General features: G+C 40.5%; 1 protein-coding gene across 1 annotated transcript in view; it reads left to right on the top strand.

The window, feature by feature from the left end:
- Window positions 1-11,619, top strand: part of LOC125770003 (ankyrin repeat domain-containing protein SOWAHA-like) — a 62,937-nt gene extending 51,318 nt beyond the window's left edge. The window contains exons 5-6 of the mRNA XM_049439141.1: window positions 8,999-9,010; window positions 11,296-11,619. Coding sequence (XP_049295098.1) covers window positions 8,999-9,010; window positions 11,296-11,352 — 69 coding nt within the window. The 3' untranslated portion in view covers window positions 11,353-11,619. The remainder of the gene's footprint in view (window positions 1-8,998; window positions 9,011-11,295) is intronic.
- The last annotated feature ends 1,311 nt before the right edge of the window (window positions 11,620-12,930 follow it).

The following is a 12,930-nucleotide window of genomic DNA, read 5'->3' as shown; positions in this document are numbered from 1 at the left end:
AGTCCAAACCGAAGTTAATTATACAACCCATGGCTCCTCTTCCGACTACACGTGTGAATAAGGCGCGACCTTTCGCGATATCAGGAGTTGATTATTGCGGACCGGTAATGATAAAGGCACATCACCGACGAGCAGCACCAACCAAGGCGTTCATAGCAGTGTTCGTATGCTTTGTTACACGTGCCGTGCATCTAGAGTTAGTTTCTGACTTAAGTACTGCAGCGTTTTTAGCGGCTCTTAGAAGATTTGTTTCACGACGAGGAGCAGTATCAGAGATCAACTCTGACAACGGAACAAACTTCAAGGGTGCCGCGAATGAACTTCAGCGGCTGCATGAGTTACTCCAGTCGTCAAACCATAAGGAGGCAATCACCAACTGGACGGCGGAAAGAGGAATAAAATGGAAGTTCATCCCTCCACGAGCCCCGCACTTTGGAGGCTTGTGGGAAGCAGCTGTACGTTCCATGAAATATCATCTAATCAGAGTCCTGGGTACAGCTGCGGCAAGCTACGAAGACCTGACAACACTGCTGACGGAAATTGAGGCGTGCCTCAATTCACGCCCACTCACTGAGTTATCTGCGGATTCGACTGATTTAGAAGCCCTTACTCCAGGTCATTTTCTAACCGGTTCTCATTTGAAATATATTTCAGAAATTGACTTGAAGGACATACCAGAAAATCGATTGAATCATTGGCGTGTGATGCAACAAAGGCTTCAGCACTTCTGGTCGCGGTGGCAGCGCGAGTACTTGCAACAGCTAAGAGCAAGGACAAAATGGCACAACCCCGCTGTTCCGATCAAGCCTGGAATGCTTGTAATACTCCATGAAGACAACATGCCTCCGATGAAGTGGCCGCTAGCACGCATAACTGAAGTACATCCAGGCAAGGATGGAGTCGTCAGAGTGGTCACGTTGCGCACTGCACAAGCGTCGAACGTAAAGCGTCCTGTGGTTAAATTAAGCATATTACCAACGGAAAATTAGGGGGTAAAGGGCAGATAGCAGGAACTAGAGCGTCTCGTAAGAGGAATCTGAGTGAATTTAAAAAATCGGAAAGGGAATTAGGTTGCAGTAAAATATGAAATTGATTACTTACTTTAAGTTACAACTCGGAATACTAGTTGTTATAACGCCGTTACGAAATAATGAATTGAACTCAAGATTAAGTAAAATTACCACTTAAGTAAAATAACGGATTTTAGGTGGTCGGAATGTTGGATGTTTACATTTATACTAAGTTATGGGAGATGCTATAATGAACTTTGAATTAACGAATAACAAAGAAGAACTAGAATAAGAACAAAATTTAGAGAGAATAAACCAGTCCGAGTAGAGCAATCATTGAAACCACACGCGTCCCTAACAAGCACCCTTTAGAGCTACGAACACATAAATTAGATCTTTTTTTCTGGAAATTATAATTTTATTCAAAAAATCATGAAATAGAGTTACTACCTAACTATTTACATTTTATATAGTATAGACGGCAATAAACAGTTTTGATCAACACTGATTACTCTGGTTTCCCTCTGGAAGTTTACCGGATCTTACAGATTGACGATAAATCCTTAAGAAATTTGCTCACCTCTTAGTCTCGACTCTAGCAAGGTCTCTACTCTACTTCTCCATTCAACCGTCACCAATTGCAGATTGAATAATATCATTTGTTGTGTTCTTAAGGACCTGCAAATCCTTAGCAAACACCACCAGTAAGAAACGTGCCACATCTGGGTAAGATATCATTCTGCCGTCCAGTTAGCAATCCATCTTTTCCGGCACCCAAACCACAGCCAACAACCCGCAAAACCCGTAATAGGTCCATGATTTCGCGCACCACACACAGTAGCCTCCTCCCGGGCACGGTGGTATGTAGAAATGGTACAGAAATTACCCACATAGACTAACGGGTCCATAAGCCACACAGCTTCAGATTCCAGCAGATCATTCGTAATGGATATGGAAATATCGTCTTTCATGTAACTTCACAATTCACATATTCAGCAAAACGGAACGTTTCTTTACGGCACGTCTTCAACTTCTTGTGCAATTGTTTATACGCAGTCCTTGTCTGACAGGCATAACACTGTCTTAGCGTTGTCGACGCAAACATGGAGCGCAGTATCTTTCGACTCGGTCCCGGTCGCATCATGCTGCGGCGGAAGATGCATTGCATACGGATATGCTATCGGTATCGTCATCTGTTGGAATCGTATCAAATCGTACAGTAGTTCTGTATTGACGCCTTTCGCAATTTGGCGGTAAAGCCTTAATGGTTGGAAGTGTAAATCGGTTGACTGGTAAAGTTTTGACCACTTATCAAACCGGGAAGAGAAAGAACTCCCTGCACTATGGTTCGCAATGAAGAATTTCGTTGGACAAAACATTTCAGTACTATTCATGTCATGTGATATTATTATTTTTGTGACTTGTGGAGATGTTTTGAGGTGTGGTAAAGAGATGCATTTCTTGCATTAATACGCATCTCAAACTTTCAATCCTGCGCTGCAATCATATTCTACGATTGCATCACTGTGCATGGAATCAATCCTGAAATCTCCGAACTCCATGAACCGGAAGGACAGTATTATCAACAAAGCACCGAGCAGCTATTAAACCCTTTTCGGAATTTGCGTTGTAGAACCAGTTTCGCTGGTATATTACATCGTTTTGTGCTGCACGAAGAAACTGACGTCCTTACTCCTTCTACCACCCGTAAGATGATGTTGGAAAAGGACACACTTTGTTGCCTCGGGATCTGGATCCTCCGGTCCCTCCATTCCTGTCAAAGTGAAAGCAACGTCATAGTACTGCGAAAGACACAGAACACAATCTAGCTGGAGAGTGGCCGGTGCACTCGCTGCATCCGACTGTTTGCCGACCCATTCCCCAACGCATGGTTCTGTTTCTTCTAATTTGCAACTGTAGCAGCAACCACAGCAGGGGATTCAGACAGTACGCGCGGTACGCAGTGGAGGTAAGATATATTGCAAAAACTGCTTCTCCAAGATGAATTCGATGGGAGAAAATCGTAAATTACCGAACTGTCATGTACCGAGAAGATACCACTGGACGAGTTTTGCTTCTCGAGGTGTACACGTCGTGCTATGGGCTAAGGTTCCCGAGCAACTGACGTTGCACCTCGTGCTGACGGAGCCACCGTAGCGGCTGGGTTTTGGGTGCAAGCGGAACTAGGACCGAGGGGAGATGCAATAGGGATTTCGCTAGCAGAAGATGTGTCTCCAACACTCATAGGTGACAAGATCTAGCAAATGCATTAAATTCATTGCAAAGTGTCTGCAATTGCACTGACTGACGGGAGAATCCGGAGGCTGAGCTGTGCTTTACTGGGGACAAACGATTAGTTACAAAAAGCCCCCACACACACATACACCTTTTTCATTGCCAACGGTTCCTCCTAGCAGGTTCCTGCCTGTTATCTCGAACAAACCGATAGTTAAAGGTTTAAAAGTTTACTTTGTCAACGACAATCTGTCAAGTGTAGCAACAGTTTGTAAAGACGTACAGTTTTCCTTCCTACTGTCATGTGCCGTTTTATGTTCATGTTCATGGGTGCGTCTTCGTTCGAATACTTTTTTTTTGTCAATTCGCAACATTTTGTGGTAACATTACCATTTACAAAAAAAATTCGAATATTTGTTCATCTTTGACATGCTTTTCTGTCAGTACTTACGATTCATTTAAACGATCATTTAAAGCGGGAATGCCCTGTTTTTTTCTTTCTTCTCGCGCTACAAACAATTTCTATCTTAACGGACAACGGACCCATGTATCTGCAGGGGTATGTACACCTTCAGCGATAATTATGTAACGCAACGATAATGGGTGTAAAACAGCATGTTTTAGGGTTTATCAGCTTCCCTAATCATTTCGTATAATAATTCCGCATAACTTGTAAGCACACAAACACACACATAAGGACGGCAGAAAAAAAATGGCACCACACAGCTACCGTTCGACCTCTAGGGATAGTCACCAAACTGTTGCTTTTATCGGAAAACAAGGACAAGCGAACGATGCGTCCCCATTCAGCATTTGCGATTCTCAACACGCAAACACTTCCAACAAAGAGAAACCGAAATGGAAAGTCTACAACAACCGATCCAATCGTGCCATTAAATGAAAGAGCTTCCATCTTTACAATCAACAACAAACTGTACCAAAGAGTTTCGCGCAGGTCACCTGTTTTTGCGAGTTTTAATTAAAAATATTGTCAAAAAAGTGGCATCTCTTCGATCAATACTTGGTGGACGCATGTTTAGTCGGGGCGGTTTTTTTCTTGTATTTTCGGTTTTACAAGTGAACCATGCGATGTCTCGCCTTTTATCGTGTATGCAACCGAACCCTAAATTAAAATATGTCAATTCGTTTTTTCTGTCGTAAAATGTTTTCTTCGCGCTATGCATTTTTTTAAAAGGAATTTTAATTATTAGTTTTTAAGTAAATTGACCCATTGTGGCAATTTATTTTCTTGGTTAAACAATGCATCGCAACACCCTTCTAAAGGCATGTGACAAAATGTGCGCCAAACATTCACCGCAACACGATGCTCAACCATGGCGTTACAGTTCTTTTAGTTCGGTTCAATTTTTTTACACCTCTTCCTCTTTCTGTTTGGTGTTATCTATGTAATAGAATTTTGTTAAATATATTTGAAATTTTCGCAAAAAAGCCGATTATTTAGAACCGTTAGAAACTCTTTATATTGTTTGGATTTAGGTGTATTTCTACACGCGATGCAGCAACCCATTGTTGATTAAGTTCTAAAATGAATGGTTTATCAAATACGGCAGCAGATGTCTGGAAAATTTCAGCTCGCGAAACTGCCTGAACTTGATGCCCTTGGACGATTGTAATGAATCTTCGGCATTCGAAGTTAATAACAAAGCAGATTCGAAAATGACTCGTAATATCTCTACTCCTCGACTACCTATAACAATTTTTGACTAATTTTTATATCCTCTCAATCATGCGTTTTCCTCCGTTTCGCAATGAATGGACACAGACAGAGAAGTGTAGCGTTCCCTACGCCTGTGCAAAACGTTCGATGAAGCAATAGCTCGGTAAGATTGTGGAGTCGTGAAGCAAGTTTGTTTTGCGTCAAAATTGATTAAACATCAAAAAACCGAAGTGCACTGTGGCCGCGCATTGCAAACGGTAAATGTTATGGGGCTATGATCGACAACTCTGTCTCGCACAAGCGACAACAACATATCACAATCAACCTTCAGCCCCCGTGGGTTTGCAAAGCTCGGGAGTTAAAGGTAGTGGGAAAATAAATACGGCAGGATACGTTACTTAAATGTTTATTATACGAAGGTACCTAAATTATCGTCATTCATCAATATGTAATCATTATTTTGATTACCAGCAAAATGATGTAATCTTGCCTCTTACCACCAGTGTTTCGTGACTTCTGTTGTGTTGTGCAGGTTCAAGGGAAAAGCTTTTGCGGTGTTTGGGATGGAGGTAAATAAAGAGATGAGGGGGACCTGTTGTTGCAAAAAAAAAACAAAAAACACGTAAAATGGTTTGCCGCATGGGAAACTACTATTAGTTCGGAGTTCCTTTCATATTTTCGGGGTGCGAGTGTTAGCAGAAATACAAATCTGTACTTTTAAGCGTCTATCGGCGCATTTTTTGTTTGATGAGACCCAGGGCAAAATTACCCGGCAAGTCTGTCTACAGTATCAGCGGCTGACAACCGATAGCGAAGAAGATCGCTAGGATAAGCATTACAGTTTGCGATTTTAATCAAGCATTATTTGAACGTGGCTCACGCTCAAACGAGGCAGTACTAGTCGTACGGTCGCCGTCCAAAACCATAGCATATTGGCATTTGAATTTTTAATTAGCAGCGGAAAAAATATAAAGTGCAAGAATTTTAATAAAAATGTGTTAAAAATGTTTTTCCAAAATGCTTTCATAATGAAGAAACATGAAATATGTATAACCAGCCGCTTGCCACCCTTTTTTCTTTTTTGGTTCGCCGTTTCGGTGTGAGAGTTTGGGTTAGTTTTACGTGTCTCGCAAGCTCCCCAAACTTGCTGCTTTCTTTGAAAACTGTGCTTAGCTGCGTGTGGAAGACGTTGGCGGGAAAACGCCCATTGTCGCGCTGGACGTTCATGAATAATATTTGACATGTAACAATTTGAGCTTCGTGCTGGGGAAGAAGAAAAAAAACACTACAACGAAACAATTAATACATACAAAATGTGGATAATTAAGACAAAATGTTCCTGTTTGATCTTTCGTGTGGTGCATGTTTTAATACATCAGCGGAATGGGAGAACGGTTCAACTGCAGCATTGGAAGGAAAATGGAGCTAGCTCAACCATGGCTAAAGTATTCGGAATGTGCTACAATAAGTGTGAATCGGTTAGTGTGTAGTTTCCCTAATAAAGTTAATATTTGTTTTGCTACATAACATAGGCGACAGGCTAAGTTATGACTTTTTTTTTTGGAAAAAACAAAACTTTCGTGTGAGAAAAATACCTTAACGTGTTAGGAATGTAATTGAATAATATTCTCTGGTTTATTTTGCATTTTAAAATTAAATGTAAAAACATTGTTTCAATCTAGAAAAAATATCTTTCATGTTAAGCAGAAGAAAAGTAAAGAACAATTTAAGTTTAGAACATTTTAGAACCTGATATCACTATTATCAGACTATTCTCGCGCCAAAACACTCATCGGTGGTAAAAGTTGATCTGTATCAAATATTGTCCTGACTGTCCAGGCAAAGATATTCTAATCAACCGTATATACCATATACCGTAGCCGAGCCGTAAAATAGTCGAATAAATTAGAATAATAAGAATATTAATCATAGACCGGATCGAAGACCCGACCCAGTTGGTTTATTTTTTTCTCTCTATTAGAGATTTGACATTAATCAAATATTTATGAATTGACACTTCTTTCTTGTAACATTCCTACCTACATTTTATTGGCCACAAGGCAAATAATTCCCCTTGTGGTCTGGATGGGACCCCGGTGCCAGTGTCGATCATAAATCATGCACAATTTAAGGAACCCGTTCCTGCCAAATGAGCGTTTCTGGAGGGTTGGGGAGGGCACGCAGAATAAAACGATTGACCCACACATAAACACGCTCAACGTTCATAGAAGATTCTGGCCCATAACATAATCTCGTCGCTCAGCTGGAGTTAATCGATGTTGCATTTTTGTGTGTTGGATTGGCCTAATCGTTGAAGGCCACCACAATAGGAATGTCTAAGACGGTCTCCACGGCCACTTCGTGGTGGTACCGGGTCCGAAAACATGTGACTCGACACCTATTTCCCGGGGCCGTTAGCAAACTGCTTGACAGCTTGCCGTGTGGCCTTTTTCTTCCTCCCTGTCCCAATCTTCTCCCATACCGGACTTTGGTAGAAAAAAAGAAGAAAAAAAGCAAAGCTCCACCACAACTATTTCAAATCGTGTGGGGTTTGTTTTTGGTTTTTGTTGGTTTCATAAATATGAAAAAGTCGTTGGATGAAATTTGAATTTTTTATTACGGCTGCTCATGTAAATAAAACATAAACATGGTTGTTTCTGAAGGAAAAGGGCGAATACACTGCGAATACGTAAATTGCCGGCCATATAAAGAACGAAATTCACCCCCATTGAGGGATGCCGAGTTAGATTGGGTCGACGAAAGTGCTTATGGTCGATAGGCACCGGAACCGTGGCTAGAATTCACGACGCGGAACAGAAAACGGACACAGAGGACGTGACAGAAAACAAACACACTCAAGAACGGAGGAGAAGATGACCGCTCCACTCCAATTATAACCTTCGGCTAAGATTTTCTCCCCCCAAAAACCTAACCCGGTTTATTAAGCTTTTTTTGTTGCTTTCTTGGGGACATATAAACATGGATTCCTGCGCGCACGCATGCATTTTCCATGCTCATACCGTGCCTATAGGTTCTCTTTTTTTGGTGTCCACCAGTGTCTGGGTCTCCTGAACCACTGACGAATCTATAAAACCCGCTTGGAAACGATCATTTCACGAGCGATACCAGCCTCGGCGACAACGGCGACAACGGCGACGACGATGAAGTTATTTCTAGTCAAATTAAATGCTTTATTAGCCAGTTAAACATGGTTCGATATAATAATTTACAATGCATAAATTTCAGCACAATGTGGTATAGAGTTGTAGTTTATTGGCTCCAACCATGGAACCATCGAGCCGAACAGTCTTTTATACCACAATCCGTGGGGCTGTGTTTTGTGTGTGTTTTGATAACCTCATCGAACAGAGCTGCTTGAAATCCTTACTTTTGCCGTTCGGAAACTGTTTCACTCTCCTTTTTTTTCCTACCCCGTTTTGCCGTTCTCGGCTAGGTTTATACTTTCTCAACTTATTTGTCATGTCCGTTATGCTTTTTTTGTTGCTATCGAGCCAAAAAAACAGCCCAAACAAAAGGCTCACGACGAAAGCCGGAACCTCGAAAATTACATATTCACGTCAGCAAAACCCTCTCCGGATAGCTGTGTGACGAGGGATGTGCGAGAGTGAATCGTAAAAATATGAATTTAAATTAATTTTCCCATATTTCAATCTCGCGCGATCCAACGCTGCAGATAAGCTGGATAATGCGGATACCGGCCAAAGGCCAACCGTTTGGTTTGGAAAGGGTGGTCTCTTCGTAAACGAAATACAAAAAAAATCACAAAGAACCTCAACACGGTAAAGGTGCGAACCCCGTCATCGAACTACTCGTGACCATTTTAACAGTTCCATAAACACGTAATCAGGTGATTTGTCTTACAGTTTATTGACGATAGACAGGCGGTCGAAATGTGGACGATGAAAACACCCTCTGTGTAGGGGGGGTTAACCATTGGTTACCATTATTTTTGGGGGACATTTCTATACTGATTGCTTCTGGTTCGGTCGAAACATGGATGTCCTATTTGCATTCTTTTCATTGTATGTTTTTCTTTTCTTTTCTTTCTTTCCAGGACATCAGCACGGTAAGGAAAATCGGGGTACAAATTGTACATTGTCAGCGCCTCTCAACGAAATGATTGTGTGAAATGGAACCTGATGTACATGATCGATAAGACGTAGACTGGTCTATGCTGTGAATTTTTGTGTTCATTTATTTATTTTATTTTATTTTTTTTCTTTTGATAAATTATATAAAAATTGGGAATTTACCATAATTTTTTTTTATTTTTTAGTTAAAATTCCAAGACATGTTTAAGGCACAGCCTAACTAGAATTTCAGTCTTCTTAGACTTCATAAAAGCACCCCTCTGGACAACCCCAATAAAGCTATCACTTTGACCAAGCATAGTCGGTTTCCATTATCCTGCCAGGAAGCAGGACTTTTGCTTTTTATCGTACAGAAGCTAAAGGGCTCTCTCACCTTCCAACCTATCATGCTGTTAACATGCTTTAACCTCCATTTTATACGTTGCTCCCTTGAGTGGAAACACCGACCTGGCACGGCCTGTCTTGAAAAAGCTCCCATTTAGATAACTACAAATTAGCCATATCTCATAAGTGGATGATGGTCCCCTAGCCAGTTTACAAAACAAATAAATAAATGACGGAAGATAGGAACAGCGGGATAAAAGTCGGTCATGGTACCGAAAACAGCACAGAAGAGGGCCAGCTGAGACAGTACACGGCACTACGACGGTCGGTCGAGCTCGGCTTAGCTGGATATAATTAATTTAAAATGAATTAGCACCGAACAGAGTCGTTAACGATATTTCTTAGTTTATGCACTTTCGTTCGTTCTGTTTTTTTTCTGTTACCTTTCGTGACGGTTTGTAAATGATAGGATTGCATTGTCAAGCACGCGGGCGAAACTAAATTACCGGTATCCAGTAACAATCTCGTGTTTTATGCTTGAAAGCTTCTTGACAGGGTGTAAAACATTATTTGAAATCCTCATTAAAATCTCATTTGCAGAATTTAGTTGGGGCTTTTTTTTACGCTCAACTTGATATATGAAGAATAGTTTTATTTTATTTATGTAATAATGCAATTGAGTTTTTTTTTACTTATTAAAACTCTGTGAACCGTTGCAGTTTTTCAAATTATTTTTTCAAAATGCATTCTATAGCTATAACGCTATTTATAACAATTATTTGGTGGTGTTAGAAAACCACTTCCAACACATACATAGCGATCCTTATTTGCTCATCCTAATTGGAGCATATGTTCTATATACTTTTAATGAAACATCATTTATGTTCTTTTTTCTACCATATTTTCTTCTCGTTTCATGTAAAACAAATTCATCGACAAATTCCCGATGGCTTCCGCACAAAACATGTTTTGCTTCCCACAACCGTCTTCTTTCGTGTGGTCCTGGCACATCGTCATCGTCATCTAATGGTTGAATGACCAAAAAAAAAAAACGCACACACACACACACTCCAACCCCACAATATTACATCCGCATGTCATCAAACTTTTTTCGACATGACAAAAACACCTACCGATTGGTGGCGCTCTCATTTTCGGGCAACATAAATTGCCTTGTTTTCAATATCTTTTGCCATCGTCTCTCGTCATCATCGTCGCCTCCGTTTGCCTTCACACCCGGTTCAAATCGGTCGGCCTGGCCTGAATTCCACGATGGGTGCATCTTGAACACTCTGTTGGGCTGTTGACCTGTACAACGTTTGATGTTAATATTGATATATCCTTCTCAAACAAATGGACAAAAACCATCGTTCAAATTGATACTTTGTCATCACCTTTGGGTTGCTGCCTTTTTTTTTTGTTATATTCCCTTTTTCACTTGTGCCTTATCATGCATTCCCTCTATTGTGAATGCTTTCTATCTGGTCGATCTGCTGATTGTTGTGGTGCACTTCCGCAATATAAAATCGGGTCGATTTCACAAAACCTATAATTTTACATTCTATCTAACGCGAACAATCAAACAACAACTTCTTCCCGGTGTACGTTGGGGACACGTTCCATTTGACGGATGCTCCATCTGATTCTGGCACAAATGCTTCTTTTTTTGTTGTGTTTTATGTGTGTTTTGTGCCCTTTACGTTGTTTCACCTTCGTATGTTTTGGATGGAACTATCGATGGCCAACAAAACAATCCTTAACAACTACGATGTCTTCTAATGGGGGTACTTTTGCTGCTGCCGATGAATGCCGAAAATATCAAACACCAACAACAACAACAAAAATGTCGATCCTGCCTTGGATGAACGCGCGACGACCATTTACCGTCCTGATGGCCGTTGACAATGTTAACAATGTGTAAATTCTACGACAAAAGGGCGTAAGTATTTTTTCCTCTTCTTTACACCTTCTCGCCATTTCTAACAAGCCTTGAAGAATGGGAACGTTAGGCTGCTCAATTTAAGCTAATAGGACCAAATTAGGGGTATTACTCGTTACAACAAACAGAGCTGGATGGGAGATAAATTACTAATGATTGCTCACGAAACAACAGCTGGTAACCGGAAATGTTCGTAATACAAGCTTAAGAACAAAACATTTTTTTAAAGCGAATGTTACATTACGTATTTACTGTTATCATTATCAGGTTGGAAATGAGTTATGGAACTTTTATCTTCGTGTCACTTGTTTTATGTAACTCTTTTATAGTTTTATTATTAATTCTTTTGTAAATGTCATGTTATTTATTGATGTATTATCTTCTTTGGTTAACAAAGGTTTATACCTTTTTTTCTTATTGAATAATTTATTGGCTTTTACTTTATTTCTTCTTAAAAGTTTATACTTTTAGTTAGGTTTTATATATTTGCATTATTTGCATTGCATATTTGCAACATCATAATTATAAAGTTGTTGCCTTGCAGGGATATTTTTTTTATGAAACTTCATTTATTTAATTCGATCTCAACTAATCTAATTATTCATTTTCCTATGAATCCCTTAAGTATACAATTCATGCTATAAGTTTATCAATGAATAGAATCTCCAACATCTTCTCCTTTGTAATTCATTACCTTTTTTTTTTGTTTTCCATCTCGCCCTTTGTAATCAATCCAATTTAGCTTCCGTTTCTCCACTGCTCGAAAACGATCTTACACAATAGAGTTAAATCAAATCATATCTAACTGCAGCTTTGTACCTTGATCCGCACTAACCGGCGTCCGGGGCAACACTACCATGCGCTGCATAATCCGAATAAATTATACTAATTTTTAATCCAATCTAATTAATCGTATTAAAATGTATCCACTGTTTCGGTCGCTTCGATTTCGGTCGTTTAAAAATACCTAAAACATGTTTGTGAATTAATCTCCCGCGGCTCAACCCGGGGACGGATTTTTCACTTCGCTCCGAGCGAGAAATATGACAGCCGAAATAAGCGCACGATCGGATACGTACGTCGAGTATTCCATTTCCAAAGAAAAAAAAACCCAAAAGCATACCCTTCACTGCGGTGGCACGTGGATGGGGCATTTGTACAAGTGTGACGATCGAGGATCGAGCAAGCGAATGGCCGGGGGTGGAATCGTACAGAAAATGACTTTGTTTTAGGAAATCATAAACGAGTTGAAGAACATATCTTACCGTCTGGCGCGAAATATTCCATTCCCTCCAGTATGTGCTGCATCCAGGTTTTGGTAGATGCTGTTCGGCCCAGGTCGTATCTCGTTTGTTCGATCGTTTTCACGTTCAGTGTGCGTTTTCTTCTTAACGCTTGTGAAGCTTACCTGCCGTACGAACTGGAACTGGGAAGTCGTGGAGTGTAGAGATATAGTTAAAAATGTCATTCCTGATTCGGGTGGTGGCATGGGGTCAAACCACCTACTAGTCGCCACCTGCCGTTTTCTACCAACCCAAAATTTGAAATTTATTGCAGAAGAAAGTCACTGCCATCCCTCGCATTCAAGTCTTTCCCTGTTCGCGCAGCTTTAGCGCTTCGTATCCAGCGAGC

This window comes from Anopheles funestus, chromosome 3RL (genome assembly GCF_943734845.2).
Source record: "Anopheles funestus chromosome 3RL, idAnoFuneDA-416_04, whole genome shotgun sequence".
Classification (NCBI taxonomy): Eukaryota; Metazoa; Arthropoda; class Insecta; order Diptera; family Culicidae; genus Anopheles; species Anopheles funestus.
The sequence above is the reverse complement of the archived record's forward strand: the minus strand, read 5'-3'. Positions and strand labels throughout refer to the sequence as shown.